At 39.2% G+C, this 16,286-nt stretch overlaps 1 protein-coding gene across 3 annotated transcripts; it reads left to right on the forward strand.

Annotated features, from left to right (window-relative positions):
- Positions 1-1,715: 1,715 nt before the first annotated feature.
- socs4 (suppressor of cytokine signaling 4) lies at positions 1,716-10,720 on the forward strand. Of its 3 annotated transcripts, none has more exons than XM_012968464.3 (2): positions 1,716-2,361; positions 8,816-10,720. In XM_012968464.3, the coding sequence occupies exon 2, from the start codon at positions 8,886-8,888 to the stop codon at positions 10,194-10,196; it is 1,311 nt and encodes a 436-aa protein (XP_012823918.1). In that variant the 5' UTR covers positions 1,716-2,361; positions 8,816-8,885; the 3' UTR covers positions 10,197-10,720.
- Positions 10,721-16,286: the final 5,566 nt, after the last annotated feature.

Genomic DNA, 16,286 nt, shown 5'->3' on the forward strand with positions numbered 1-16,286 from the left:
TACCTGTTTATTGGTCACTAGGGTTTTTAATGCCTCATGTAGTCTGGATATCATACAGCAGACATGGATTAGGGAGTTAATACTAAGCCTGATTCCCTCGTCAGTACTGTGGTCCCTTAGTACTTAGGCAAGCAGAGCCTAGGGGAGAGCTACTCCCTGCTGCTCTTACTAGCTAGACCTATCAATTTCCTAGAAAGTGCTATAATAAATAGTAACCTGTCTTTGACTAAAGTCTTGTTTACAGGGTCCCTGCTCCCCAACTTCTCTAGAGGTAAATGTTCCTCTGGGGCAGAACAGTTTTACTGGGGTCTTGTTGAACCCAGGCTCAGTGAACATCCACCTGGTTTAACAGATGGTTTTGCAGGCCAAAGAGGAAGATCCACCTCTTGCTAAACACTATATTGTGCAAGACTAGTGTTTGCTCAGATACTGTATATGAATGTACATGCATTGGTCCAAAGGTGTTGCTATACAAGACTGCAATTCTCTTACATCTACATGAGGATTACTTGCAACATTTGCAGTAGGTGTCAGTAAGATGCAGTTTGTTGCAGAATGACAGATTTGCACATGTTGCTGCTTTTCAGGACCTTCTTAGTATCCAAGTCCCTATATTATATTTACATAGATGCAGAATAGATACTAGTAGAGATGGGCATGTTTCAGTGTGTGGTTCAAAAACTTTTTGCAGCAGTGAAGATAGTGAAGCCATGCAGGTTCCATGGGATGCTTAGCTGTCACTGGATCAAAAGTCTGCATGATAAATGTGAAAAAGTGAATAAGTGTGCACCTGTTCTAATAACCCATTGCAGCCAATTAGACATAAGTTTTGAAACTACCGATAAATTGAAATTTTTGGTAAATATTTTACTGCATTAGATGCATTTTCACACAACAGGTCTGGATTTTGTAGCACGGCGTGCTATCCCACATTGCCTTTAATTGCCCCACTGGCTCTGTGATGTCACGACTGCCAAGATTGTAAGCCAGTGGCGCAGCATGTCTGCATAATCAGTAATGGGCAAGTACATAGCCTGTTTAACTTCGGTAACAAAACTATACCATACCACATTCCTCCTTCATATATACAATTGGATTTCCAATGTATTATATATATATTGAATAATGTACCCCCTGTTGTAAAATATGGGGATATTATAAGTCCCCGAGGATTTCCATGACCATAACAAGGGGTACTTTATTTATTATAATTAACAGGTTTCAGTGAATCATTTAATAGGAATTACATGGGTAAGTGCCAATTTTAACTGATGACATCTCTAAGCACCATACAAAAACAAAGTAGAGTCCAACTGAAATCAGATTCTCACCTCTACTAACACAAAAAATGGCAAAGCTGGACCCGTCCTGTCTCTCTAATTACTGTCTTGTCTCTCTTCTACTGTTTGCCTCTAAAGTCCTACAACATATTGTATCTCCCGTAGTGCACACTCTACTGAGATATTGTGCATTGTTTGTTTTTTTCAAATGTAAGATTTATTGGTTTAACAAAACAAAAAACAGACAAAACAATACAAAGTAAGGAAGAGCAAATCAACAGATATTTACAATCAGATACAGTGAAGTTTATTGGTAAAGTGTAATACAGACAGATGGAGATCGTTACTGGTGGTTGCAGATAACAGTAAGGTACAGGTAGAGGTAGGGTTACAGCTGCAGGAAGTCTGGATCACACCAGGCCTTGTCAGACTTATCTTTGACTCATCTTGTTTTGTACGTTAGTTTAATAAGCTGGAGCGCTCCATACACTAGCTGCCTCCAGAAAGTTATGAAGTCCAGTGCATAATAACTGCCTTCTTGGCAGTCATCAACCACTCCTAGTAAGCGGACCACTGGATCAACTATCTGTGGTGCACCCAGTTTGGTGGCCAGGGCTTCCATTACAACATTCCAAAATTCCTTTATGGGGTCAAACCCAGATCATGTATTCATATGATTCACTTGGTATCTGTATTTTGTTGTGTGTGTATGTAAACATACATGTACTGATGTATAAAATTGGATGTGGTATTATTTTGCACCTCTACGAATAATTGAATTTTCTATTGACATGATTAATACGCCTTTGCTCACAAATAAACTGTGTGCAGCTGACAAACTCCGTCTGTTGCTAATATCTACCCCTCCCCAGTGATGAAACAATATTATAACCGATGGTTTTTATTATGTCTTGCTTTCTTGCCTTAAAGACACCCCCCCGGCCGCTCCTCCCCTGACCCTGACTGTGCTGCAGTGGAACCAGAAAGCGCTGAGAGAAACCAGAGCCGGCAGCTCGGAGAGTGACTAAGGAGTTAAGCAGCAGAGCCGCTGCCATGCATGCCGGGAAGTGCCGGAGTCTGGGTAATGTAGTTGTGCAGGCAGGAAATGGCTGCTGCCTCGGCTGACTTCTCCTATTTCTCCCGTTCTGCTGCCACAATTAGGACTTTCTTTGTTTCTATGGCTTCATAGAATCGCTTGGGATTGCCAGGTTCAGTTCTGCTGCCAAGGAAGGTAAGGAATGGCTCCCTCCCATGCCTGTCAGTAAGTCCATTTCTGGGTTGGCTTTTTTACCCTGCTCCCTGGGAACACAGCTGGGCTCAGTCCTTTTGTGCTGCAATTTGCTTTGCCTTTTTAATTTCATTTCTGTTCGGCTATTGTTTTTATGTAGATCCTCATCTCCAGCTGCAGTGTTCTTTGTGTCCCAGGCATGATAAGACTTGATTGCAGCCACCCATACAGCAGGGCAGTGGGTAGATGAACATTACATCTTATTGTATCAAAATATACATAGTTTCAAAAATTGAATGAAAATAACACATCAGGTGTACTATTTGATCTTAGGATTTTATTGTCATTGTGTTATAAGTGTCTCTGGCAATACCCAGGGCTATTATTGTACTTACAGTCTGCTAAGAACATAACTTTCACTTTGCTAGAAACAAAAATTTGTATTTTTTGATGTCTATGATAGAACTACAATATAGTAGAGGGATCCCTTATCTGGAAATACAGTATCCAGAAAGCTCTGAATTACAGGAAGGCCATATATAGAGTCCATTATATGCAAATAATTCTAATTTATTAATAATTCAGTTTTTGTCTGTTAATAATATAACAGTACCTTATTTTTGATGGTAATGAAGCTGCATAAAACGTTATTGGTAGCAAAATAAAATGTTTAAACATATTTTTAGTAGCTTTTAAGGTATGGAGATCCAAAATACAGAAAAACGTTTTATCTGGAAAACCCTAGTTCCCAAGTATTCTGGATAATAGATCCCATACCTGTATGTTATAACTGATGGAGTGTATATAAAGGATGTGTTACCATACCCTCTAAATAGCTTGCAGCCATCAGTGGGTACCTAGAACAGCAGCAGGAGGGTTGCAAATGGAGTAGATTCCTGACACATGTAGGGTGCCTATGTACAGTATATATACAATGAATACCGTACTATCTGATATCATTATCCTTACATAGAAAATTGTAATGTTTACAGTTCAGTTATAAAGAGAAAATTAATTTTTACTGCCAGTCATATTCTGTGCCCCACAAGTTTGGAAGTAAATGAAATTATGCAAAATGTGCACCAGGGTTTTCATGCATATCCCCATGTAATCTGATGGACTTTTATGTGACTGAAGATATTCAGGAGAGAATGTATTATGCAGAAGCTATTAAATGTGCTCTTTGGCAGGCAGAAAGTTTCTGAGAGTACTTATTTTAATTGATGAGTATTACTTAAGGTGATCAGTAGTCACCACACTTCATTCAGTATAATGTCTGAGCTGGCGAGTCTTCTAGTTCACTTGGCGCTTATCATGAAATCGATAGACCTCGTGTTTGCTGATTGTAATTTAAGAAGAGGGTAGTACTTTGTTAGCAGTATAATAAATAAGAGAGTTAAATACTGCCAGCTGCCCATGTGATGACCAATTCCCATACAAGGGATTGATTGCACTTAGATGCCACACATATTGCATCAGATTGCACCAATAAATTTGCCTAGGAAGTAAATGTGTGTCCTCTGTCTCATGCATTGCATCAATGGAGAAATGTTTGGCCAATTTAGTTATTAAAGGGCCATTAACATGTAGATGGTCCTGATTTAAGCAACTTTTCAATTCTTCTTTTGGTATTTTTGTTTTTAGAATAATTAGCAATCATATTTATCCTCCATCCTCCCTACAACTGAAAATAAACAGCAGAAACCAAAAGTACATTCATTTTCTATTCATACTGGGGTTTATTTATAAATACTGGGCAAGTTTGCCCTGGGCAGTAATCCATGGCAACCAGTCAAATGTTTACTTTTGTAGTTCAACCTGCATTTGCCTGAAAAAAAAACAGTCACTGACTGTTTTTTGGTTGCTATGGGTTACTGCCCATGTGCAGGTTTGAAAATTTATGTTGTTAAATTAAATTTGCCCATTGTCCAGTTGTATGCAGGACCAAGCAGGTAGTTTTCCTAGCTTTGTTTTTGTTGTTGGGCAAATGGTACTTTTAAACAATCATTTCAGGATAAACTTGATCCTACGATAACTAAAAGATCTTTTAAAAATCTAAATATGTATGGCCAGCTTATTACCGAAAGCTGAGGGAGTAAAACTCTCATTGTTTGATGTTACTGTTCCTTTAACCTCAGTCAAATTGTTCAGTCTGTTTTCACAGCTGCATGACGCTGCTTCAGTAGCCACAGTTTATGGTAAATGTATCTGCAAAATCAAGCATTAGAGCAGTTCCAACTTGGAGGTATGTAGGTGGGTTTAATAAGGCTTGCCGAGAATACACCCCGCTACTGTGAATTCGGCCTACCTTGTGCCTGTGCCTGAATGAATGGAATACACTTGGGTGCAGGCACATGTAGCTGATATCCGACAAAAATATGAAATCTCACGTTTTTTGGCGAATATCGGCTACATGTGCCTGCACCTGAGCATATTCCATTCATTCGGGGCACAAGGTAGGCCGAATTAACAGTAGTGAGGCGTGTTCGGCTTGCCGAGAATACGCCCGTGTGGCATTAGTCTAATAAGCTATACCAGGGTTAGGCATTTTTTATGGTTCCAGGTGTTATAATTAAAAGCTCCCAGTTTATAGGATAAGGATGTTTTTGTGAACCAAAAATTAGATTCTGTTTTGCTGTTCTCTGTCTTCATATTGGTAATCGTGTTATTCGGCATCTCAGCTTTCATTCTTGTTTCTAGACTGCTTTGTGGCTGTTAATCCCTAGCAACAAGGCAGCAGTTTATATTTTAAATCTGGAAGCTGCAGCTGAAAAAAAAAGTCAATAATTTAAAAAACACAAAAACAAATAACTGCAGATTCTCTTAGAATGCTTCTGTCTACAGGGCTGTACAAGTGTTGGTTTATGTGTAAGGGTTTAAAGGAGACATATTGGATAAATGGGAAAAACCCTAATATTGTAGGCAATTATGAATAATATACGGTGCTGGTTTCACTTTGGGCTAAAAATGAATCCTATCTGTAAAAATGGCCCCTTTATTGGAGCTCCCTATAGACCCTATCACTTCTCTGTCCGAGTTTGAAATGAAGAGTGGGCGTGTCCTAATGGTCCCTGCCAGAAGCACAGTAGAAGGGGGAGAGCCAATCACAGCCCTGCACTTACACAAGCAAAGACAGGCTTCAGTTCCCTATCAGGTCAGCCTAGCTGCTGATTAGTTCCTATCCTAAAGTGTACTGAGAGCCGCCAACTCCCCTGCACATCCAGAGAATTCAGCCAGCAGGAAGTGGAACAGATGGGCGGGGCTAGTGGGGTTTTGGTGGAATTTTTTAATAAATCAGTCTGAAACACAACTTTTTTAAGCACAATCCTTCTATATCTAGAGGAGTATAATTCACTAGTACATTCTTAATTTTTATAGAATATGTCTCCTTTAAAGGACATCTATCACTCCTATATTGTTTCCCCCACCAGAGGTGCAGGCTAATTGAGCATGCACTCTAGATAGGGGAAAGAATAGTAGTTTTTTTTTTTTTGTTTTTTTTTTATAAAACTGCCCCTGCCAGCGCTGGGCTACCAGCACCATGAGGGAGCCCCTAGTTCGGGCAGCCATCTTGGGGCACATACATGCATATAATGAGCGAGTGCTCACTATGCACATGTGCATGATGTAGGAGGGTAATTTACATCCACTGCACCTCTGGTTGAGGAAACAATATAGGGGAGGTGCCCTTTAAGTGCTCCATAACAAGTTCATTTTAAGGCAAACCGCCCCTTTAAATCCATAAAGTCATCACAATAATGAAAAGTGACTCTTTAGTCCAAGCAAATTCTCTTTATGGTACAGAATTCATCTTTTCCTCTCCCATTTTCTTGAATAAACTGCCACATAAGGATTTCCAGCCTGGCTTAAAGGAGAAATAAAGTAAAAGTCACTTGGGGGTGCCAAAATGTTAGGCACCCCCAAGTGACTTTAACCGCCTACCTTTTACCCCGGGCTGGTGCCCCTGTTTGCAGAAAACAGCACCAGCCCGGGGTAGCAGCGATCGCTTCCTCCTTTGTTATTCGCTGCGCGCGCATGCGCAGTAGTGTGAAAAGCCGAACTTAAACATTAAAGTCGGCTTTTCACTCTACCGAGAATGCGCCGACCGCTGGCATTTCAGCAAACGGAAGCAGGAAGGAGGAAGCGCTGCAGCTACCCCGGGCTGGTGCTGTTTTCTCCTAACAGGGGCACCAGCCCGGGGTACAAGGTAAGCGATTAAAGTCACTTGGGGGTGCCTAACATTTTGGCACCCCCAAGTGACCTTGCCTTTCCTTCTCCTTTAAGCAGCTGTTTCCTAACCTATTCCAGAATTACCTGCCAGCTTTACAATGGCACAGACTGGGGAATCTAATGGCTGTCTCTCCTCTTTCAGTAATAAACTGGGTAACATCCAATAAATGTAGTGATAGAACAAGCCAAATGGATCAGCAGGTTTGTTCATTCTTAGCTAAATATCACAGTCAGCAAAAAAAGCAAGACTAAAAAGAAAGATAAAAACTCTTAGTTGATTAAAAACTGAGGCACCAAAGCAGTTTATTAGAAAGCTGATAATGGATTGTGGTTCAGGACATTTTTATGAATGAGCTCAGCTCTTATTAATATTTCATGAGCTTTCTCTCCTTTCAGAGGATTTGCACCACTGTGCTGGGGTGTTGATTTCATTAGGCTGAAAGACAATATTCACTTTATTTCCACATTGTTTTACATTTAGTGAAAAACTAAAATGTACTGCTCTTATAGGTGTATTCCCCAGTGATCAGATAGTTATCTGTGCTGCCTCTATTATCATGTCTGCTGATATGAGTGGCTTCATTATTGGAATGCCCAACAGAGCTGCAAAGACATTGTAGCAGAACAGAAGACTGGAGGGTGTATCTATTTTTAAGCGGTAATCTGCTAAATATTCACTCATCTGCCTCACTCTAGCTTGTCCCAGGTGAGAATGTACTCATATCAGATATTTAACCAAGGCCATATCTGAGTCAAACTGAGGGGGGTACAGAGACTGGTGAATCAGCAAATCTTGCCTTACTGTATTGTGTTCTGAGTAAGCCTGTCATCGGTCTAAAGCTGGCCATTCACGTACCAATAAAATTGTATATCGTCCTGATAATTTTCATACCATGGCAATCGGTTGATTGGACAGGTTAGAAAATTTTGGTCGGATGACAATAAAATCTGCACATGTATTGTGTATCAGACGATATCCTTGGTCACTTTCGTATGATTGGTGTATGCCAGCTATTTCATCCTCTGATGTATTTTAAGGGCTTTATCCTACAATTTAAATCTGAATGTTAGTTTTAGATCATTGCATTTAAACGTTCAACCAATATCCAAATGTTTGTTGGAAGAAGACTAAAATCTGAATGTGTATGGCCACCTTAAAGGGTTATAAAAAACATAGCAGATGAAGCAGGACTACTTTACCTCTTGTATCAGTTATTGGTTGTTTTCTGTATGTGATCTGTATTTTATTGTATACATCCATTCATACAGTGCTGCTGAATAAGTTTTTTTTATAGATACATGTTAATAATGATGATAATTATAATAAAGAGACATTGGCTTCTCTCTGCCTGTAGAAAAAACGCAGACGCAGGGAAGCCAAGGCTGCGTCTCGGGTGACCTAAGTCTTATTAGTGTGCAGCTGCATCATTTGTTCATTTGATTAGCAGGGGTCAGGTTGTAAATGTCACTAAGGCTGATGCCACACATGGCGTAGGGCTGAATTTTCGGCAAACGTTTTTCCGCTTGCCGAAAAAATCAACCCTACGCCCACGTGTGGCATCAGCCTTAGCTGATGTCTTTTAGGTCTTATTACTTGCCAGTATAAGACATCCAGCTAAACTCTACATCTCACAATGTGAGACAATACAGAGGCATGATTAGGTTGCCAAACTGTACTGTTCTACCTTTAAGACCACAGTCATGTGTGGAACTATTTCTCTCTGTCGACATTTGGTAGGCAGGCGGAGAGAAGCGACTCCGCTCTCATCTGCAGCACCGTGTAGCTACACTAAAAGGCACAGCCTCGCTGAAGTGTAGCTACACAGAGCGGAGATATGCCTACAAATGCATGCTTTCATAGTTTTGGGGGGAAATTTCCACTCTGTGTAGCTGCACTCAGGCCAAGGCTGTGTCTTTCAATGCAGCTTCATGCTATGGAGGCTATGGAGCCCTTTTTTTAATATATTAGAAACACAGTAATGTTAAAAAAAAAAAAAAAAAAATTAAGTTAAAGCCTATAAATATGTTTATATGTATTGTATCATATCCAATTACATTCTGAATGTTCTCTTTCCAGTGCACTTACTGAAACTAGAGCAGAAGAGCAAATTACCCATACATCAGACGAGAAGAACTCCTGGGTAATTATGGCTGAAAATATTGAGGATAAACTGGGTGAGCTTGATGTCAGACCAAAGAGTAGCCGCAGTCGAAGTGCAGACAGAAAAGATGGGTATGTCTGGAGTGGCAAGAAACTTACTTGGTTGAATAAGAATGGACACTCGTCTGATGGGGATACCATAAATGTGGTAGAAGATGAGGATTGTGCCACTCAGAGCCAAGAAAGAAAGCACAGCTGCTCTTCTATTGAACTTGACTTGGATCGCTCATGTGGACATAAAATTTTAGGGCGTTCTTTGAAACAAAAGTTGCAGGATGCTGTGGGACAGTGTTTTCCTATTAAAACTTGCAGCAATCGACACTCTTCTACACTGTCTTCCAAACGAAAAATTCATATAAGTGAGTTGATGCTAGACAAATGCCCATTTCCCCCCAAGTCAGACCTGGCTTATCGATGGCATTTAATTAAAAGGCACACAGCACCAGTGAGTCAGACTAAGGGGGAGTGGGTAATCAATGATGGCTTAGATCTTGATGGCAAAGAAATCCAGGTTAAAGACAAGAATTCTGATGGTGGTGAGGACTGTTTGTTAGATGGACATGCCACACCTTGTAAAGTGAATATTGGCAATGTAGAATCACTTGGCACCAAAGGGTCTAGAAGCAGCAAGGAAGACAGTGACCTTGATTCAGACGATGAAGCTGTCACATTGTGCTCCAGTTCGAGAAAAAGGAACAAGCCAAAGTGGGAAACAGACGATGAGAGCTTTCAGGCAGAAACTCCCCCTAAATACCATACCCAGATTGACTATGTCCATTGTCTTGTCCCAGACCTGTTTCAGATCAATAACAATCCATGTTATTGGGGAGTAATGGATAGGTATGCAGCTGAAGCTCTCTTGGAAGGAAAACCAGAGGGCACTTTTTTACTTCGAGATTCGGCACAGGAAGATTATTTATTTTCTGTTAGTTTCCGACGTTACAGTCGCTCTTTACATGCTCGGATTGAACAGTGGAATCATAACTTTAGTTTTGATGCTCATGATCCATGTGTATTTCATGCTCCCAATGTTACTGGCTTGTTAGAGCATTATAAAGACCCAAGCTCTTGTATGTTTTTTGAACCTCTCCTGTCTAGCCCTTTAAATAGAACTTTCCCCTTTACCCTTCAGCATATATGCAGAGCAGCCATCTGTACTTCTACAAATTATGATGGGATTGATGCTCTCCCTGTCCCTTCTTCCATGAAACTATATTTAAAGGAGTACCACTATAAGTCCAAAGTGCGGGTTCGCCGAGTGGATGCACCAGAACAACGGAACATGAAACAATTTTAGAACTTTCATAAACAAGGAACACAAGATGTATGAGTATATATTATTTTAATTTTTTAACCCAACCCCGTTGCTAGGGAAGCCTGTGAATGCCAGCTTCCGAAATAGCAAATGGGTTTATTAAATACATTTCTCAGCCTTGTTGGAATTCTGCTTTACAGCGGTCTTCCCTTAATCCTTTGTACCTGTTACCTTATTTTCACACTGTTATTTACCCAAGTGGTAGTTAATGTTACTCAAAATTAAAACCCCTTTTTTAGAGAGGAACATGCAAAATATATGCTGGCATCCTTGTTAGCAAATATAACCGTCATGAAAGACTCTGTTACCCGTTTACAAATGACAGTTGTACAAGTCGGACTTTTAAAGACGCTATTTTGCACTGTCCATTACAATGTTCTTTTCCAACACCTATGCACTTTAATTTCCAATATTCACAGTTTCTATACATATTGATGCATCAACACTATAGCAGTGTATAACATGTAGTTTTCCAAAGCAGAACAAAATAAACAATCTCAACAGATTTACCTGTTTCCTGGCAATTAACCTTGTAACTGGCAGTTACCATAGCTTTTTGTAACTACTTTTCTGTAAATGTAGATAAACCAAAATTTTATTACCCAATTTAATTATTGTACAGTCATGGGATCTGTTATCCAGAAAGCTCTAAATTACAGAAAGGTCATCTACCAAAGACTCCATATTAATCTGATTTTTAAAAATGATTTCCTTTTTCTCTGTAATAATAAAACAGTACCTTGTGCTTGATCCCAACTAAGATATATATACTGGACACAAATACATACAGTATTATATTAAATACATACTGGACGCAAAACAATTCTGTTGGGTTTATTTAATGTTTCAATTATTTTTTAGTAAATCTAAAATATGGAGATCCAAATTACGGAAAGAACCCTGGATAACAGGTCCCATACCTGTGTTGTTTATATAAGAAAGAAGCTGGTGCAAATTATCTAGGTACTAACATCACCTGTGTTTTCCTCAGGGGCTTATAAATTGGGCTAAAATATATTTACTCCCTCGCATAGATTATAATTTACACCTCATCCGCACACATTTGAAAAACATAAACTCTAAGAAAATTCACACTTTATGGGGAAAAAAGTAGTTTTGCAAAAAATTACAAGGAAAATTACAATTATTTTACAAAGGGGAGGATAATCATTACAAAAGTCTTCTTAGCTGCAATTAAATTCATCACAAGTGCTATAGCCTTGGTTAATATATTTCTTGGCTAAGCTTATATGGCCTGTGTCTAACCTTGGCAGTGTTAGGGCGGGGAGTTGAGTGGAACAGCGTGTCCCACAAGTCATGTGCCGAGGTCTGCCCGAACCCGTGGGTCCCGCGGATATCAGACCGGCCCGCACATCACTAGTATTTGGTAGAACCTGGAAAAACTAGATGAGGGGCATGCCTATAATTATGTAGACATCTCAAACGAATATGTGCATTAATGCTAAATATATTAACTTTTAAAATGAAGATGAACCTGATCCTAGGATATTATTGCAAAATTATATCTTGGTCAATCTAAATGCAAACCCTTTATGTCAAATAATTTTGAAGTGCTGAATAAAACAGTGCTGCTCTTATGTCACCATGCAAATTTGGTTTTTGCATTCTGTCATTAGTCAGCTTAATGTTTGTCAGGGTTTAGCCTAACTATGGATTTGGTGCATCTCTAGTTTATAGCACAGAGCATCTGGTGTTTTACTCTTTATCCCAATCCCATCGCCCTTAGAGGGCAGATACGTAGAATTTATTTAACTGAGGGCAGAACAGCTAAGCTACAGACTGCCATTATCACTATCTTCATCATAAGCCCAATATCTAGAAAATGCTTATTTAATTATATAAATATAAAGCATTAAAAAACATTTTTATAGCTCTGTCCTACACCAACGCTTAAAGGGAACATATAGCTAAATCAGTTAGACATTTGTAAAAAAAAAAATGCATAAATATTATCTGAACAGCCAAAAATATATTTTTTTAAAGGATACTATGATATTTTTATGATATGTTTTATGAGACCAGTTTCCGACCCCACTCAAAGTGAAATGCAACCCTTCCCTCAACTTTTTTCATTGTAAAGTGACTGATTCTGGGACAATCTGCTTAACAAAAAAATCTGTGCACCAAGTCCCAGAGTGTCTCACTTCAAAATTGAACAAGGTGAGGAAAAGCTTGCATTACACTGTGAGCATAGGGGAAAGGGAAACTGGTTCCAGCAAGAATTGACAGACTGTCATGGCTTCCTTTTCATTCTGTGATATATGTCTGTGTAAAAAAATAAATATATAGATGGTGTTTATGTACCTCTTCTACATAAATCCAACTGCATGAGCTGGTATTATACAGTATATTGCATGCCAGCTGGTGTGTGCACTAATGAGATCCAAATCCAGACTGTAATAATGCATTGTGGCATTTAAGACCACAAGGCCTCTCTTGACACTGGGCCCTGCACTGGATGCTGAATGAAAAATCAAGAGCTCAGTGAAGACCTCATTGTTGGAACATGCAGATCAGCCCTAAGGCCCTATACTAGTAAGATAAAAATGTTGGTTATTCTGGGCTACAAGAGTGCAATTTTGGCCATGCCACCACAAAAAAAAAATCTTGTTTCATCAGTGATCAGGCTGATCTTAGTATTAGCACTTCTTAGTGCAAAACAGTGGGCACGGTCTCAACAAATCATCCATTCAGAAAGTGCATATCCCCTTGGCAATGCATTATCACAGTGAACTATAATTTTTGGGTGTTTGGCTGATAGCAGAGAAGTGCCTAAAACTTCCCCTGCCACCTTCCATTTGCATCAGTGAAAGCTAGCTGTCTGTCACTGCTGGTGCAATGGGTTTTTAGTCTGTGTATAACAACATTTTCGGGCCAAAGGCCAGCCATTTCCCATTGAAGTCAATAGTAGGTAGCAGGGGCATCTTCAACACTGTTTGAAAAAAAAAAAAAAACATATGTGTATTTGTAAAAGGATAAATGATTCCACCTACCAGCTCCATGTGAAGAGCACTGAAAGGGTGCCTTGATCACATTTATTACCATAGTTTTTATATGCACAACAGAAATGTACTCTCAGGGATGAGGCTCACTGAATTTGACTGGAATGTAATCTATAAATGAAACCCTATCGTTCAAAAGAAGGAAATGCTCTCTCTCCCTGAGCAATGGATTTATTGATCCAGTGAGCAATTCTTTCCTGAATTCAAACCTATTAAGCAATTGTGGCTTTTAAGAATGATGTCTTTGTTTAATGATTTAAAAAGAGTTGCAGCTGTTGTCCATCAGAGAGGAAGCAAATCGGCATTACGTCATAAGCCCTATCTCAGACAAGATGTCTCCAAATGATTTCTATAAAGTGGAAACACTGCATTTCTTTTAGTCTTTCTTTAGCTATTGGGAGAAGCAGTCCTGAAAAAGTTTAGATCAGGGATAGGCTGTCTGTAGCCTTTGTGATGTTGTGAAACTGCAACCCTCACACCATCCCTTTGGTGCTGGGTATCATAGAATATCATGGAGTGCAACACAGATATTAGGGATGTAGTGTAAAATATCTACTTGTTTTGTAAAAACTGTAAATTCTAGATCAGTCATCTCCAACCAGTGGCTCAGGAGTAAAATGTTGCTTACCAACTCCTTGTATGTTGCTCCCAGTGGCCTCAAAGCAGATGCTTATTTTTGAATTCCTGGTTTGGAGGCTTTTGGTTCCATAAAAACCAGATGTACTGCCAAGCATAGACTCCTGTAGGTTGCCAGTCCACATAGGGACTACCAAATAGCCGCAGCCCTTATTTGGCACTCTCCCGAACATTTTTTATGTTTACGCTGCTCCCCTACTGTTTTTACATATATCATTAATATATATGCACATATGGCAGGTGGTCTCTCTTTATGGAGACTAACTCGATCCAAACCTTCATTATTCTGGAACTGGGTATTCCTGTTTTTCAAATTAATGGCCCAGTCTTCATTAGTTGCTCTTGGCTCCCTCATGTCTAACCATTGCTCTGTGGATTCATATATTTTTTGTTTGGGTTGCTACTTGTACAAACACTAGAAAATAATACTTGGTGCTTCATAAATAAAGCACAGTTAAAGAGAATACAAGGGACACAGAAGAATCAATGGAGCCAGAGATTCACATCTGCTGGAAGGCTTTACTTTCAGATATGTCAAGCCGTTGTCTGTTTCAAATAAATACAGAAAGAAAAGGACATCTTCTATAGACTCATTGAATTTTCTTTCTCTTTCAGTTGTTTTACAGGAAAGATTAATAGCCTCTGCAATTGTTTATTTATGAACCACTTCCCTTAGGATGATAAATCAAATTATCAGCTTCCTGCCTTGCCAGTGCTCCACTTGTTTTTATGGAGTAAGTAATATAATAACAATTTCCTTTCTTCCTGTGAAACAGTGACCTTTAGAGACCTAGCCATTGCAAATGCAGGCATATTTCCTTTCACCGCAAAGCAGGCTTGTGCCATTTTTCTTTCTGACAATCCCATCTCTAATAATCTATACATTGGATTGGAAAGCACTTTTTGTTTTCTATAGATCTAAAAAAAATTACAAGCTTTAACATGTGCATTTGCTATAGCAGACTGATAAAGATAAGTCAGCGTAATATATTTGTATTATATTCTGGGATTAAATTGTCCAGTTTTAATTAGTTTTTGGAAGATAACAGCAGAACTTGTTTTCTGATTGACATAAGAATTGTGTTATAGAAAGTTACATTATAAATTGTTTGCAAGCAATCTGAACTATTTATAAAAGTAATCTTCCACTTCTGTTACCTATAACATTTGAGCATGTTGCTTGTGTGCCAAAAAGCAATTATTCTCAGCAAATCTAAATTCATACAACTGCCATATTTGTTGGTTGCTGGTTCATATGGGTACAGTCCATAGACATCAACCAAACTGGCCATAAAGTACTGGTATTGGTCTATAATAACAGAGAAAGAGCAGAGATTTCCCAACAGTGTTAAACTGGAATAAAATTGAGTTTTTTTTGTGTGGCTTTTAGTAGGATATATAAAGGTATAGGTCCTGTTACCTTGGGACCTGGGGCTTTCCAGATAAGGGGTCTTGCTGTAATTTGGATCTCTATACAAAAAAATAATTTAAACATTAATATGGATTCAAGCAGCTTATTTAGAATCAAGTACAAACTACTGCTTTATTATTACAGAGAAAAGGGAAATCATTTTTAAAAATTAAGATTTGATTTTAAAGGAGAAGGAAATGTAAAAACTAAGTAAGCTTTATCAGAAAGGTCTATGTAAATACAGCTATAAGCACACTTTCTGCAGAATAAATATATTGTTCTAGGTGGCACTAACGTGGCAAATCTATTGGCAGTATAATGTCAAAATGACTTCCTGTAATTCATAGCTTTCTGGGTAATGGATCCCATACTTGTATCAAGGATATGTTGAACTATGTTTTCATATATCAGTAATCTTGAACAAAGGGATTCAACCATATTCTGTCTGTAGAGGGAGTAGGATGCTTGACTACAAAGTCTCTGAATACCTCTTAAATTAGAGATGTTGGTGTATAGCAGGGATCCTCAAACTACAGCCGTGGGCCAGATCTGTCTCCCAAGATAATTTACCCAGCCCCTGCTGCATCCTCACCCCTGGCTACTACCAGCGGGGAGTGGTAGGACACAGCGGGGAGCGGTGGAGAAGGAAGTGGGGGGGTGCCACGGGGAGCAGGGAGAGGGAGGAAGCGGGCCGTAGTTTGAGGAAGCAGCAGGGAGCTGGAGCAGGCCGTAGTTTTGAGGACTATCGTCTGGGCCCCCTCAACAGTCTGATGGACCATGAACTGGCCCCCTGTTTAAAAAGTTTGAGGACCCCTGGTGTATAGCATTACATTATTTTGTTTGTTTTATTTTATGTAAATAGAAAGAAGCAGTGATAAATAACATAATAAGTGATATGGCTATAGGGATTTCAGGAAGTTCAGCTGGTTAAAGTCCCTGTGTTAATAGAGGTATTGCATCCCTTATCTGGAAACCCATTATCCAGAAAGTTCCAAATTACAG

Source organism: Xenopus tropicalis, chromosome 8 (genome assembly GCF_000004195.4).
Source record: "Xenopus tropicalis strain Nigerian chromosome 8, UCB_Xtro_10.0, whole genome shotgun sequence".
In the NCBI taxonomy this organism is placed as follows: Eukaryota; Metazoa; Chordata; class Amphibia; order Anura; family Pipidae; genus Xenopus; species Xenopus tropicalis.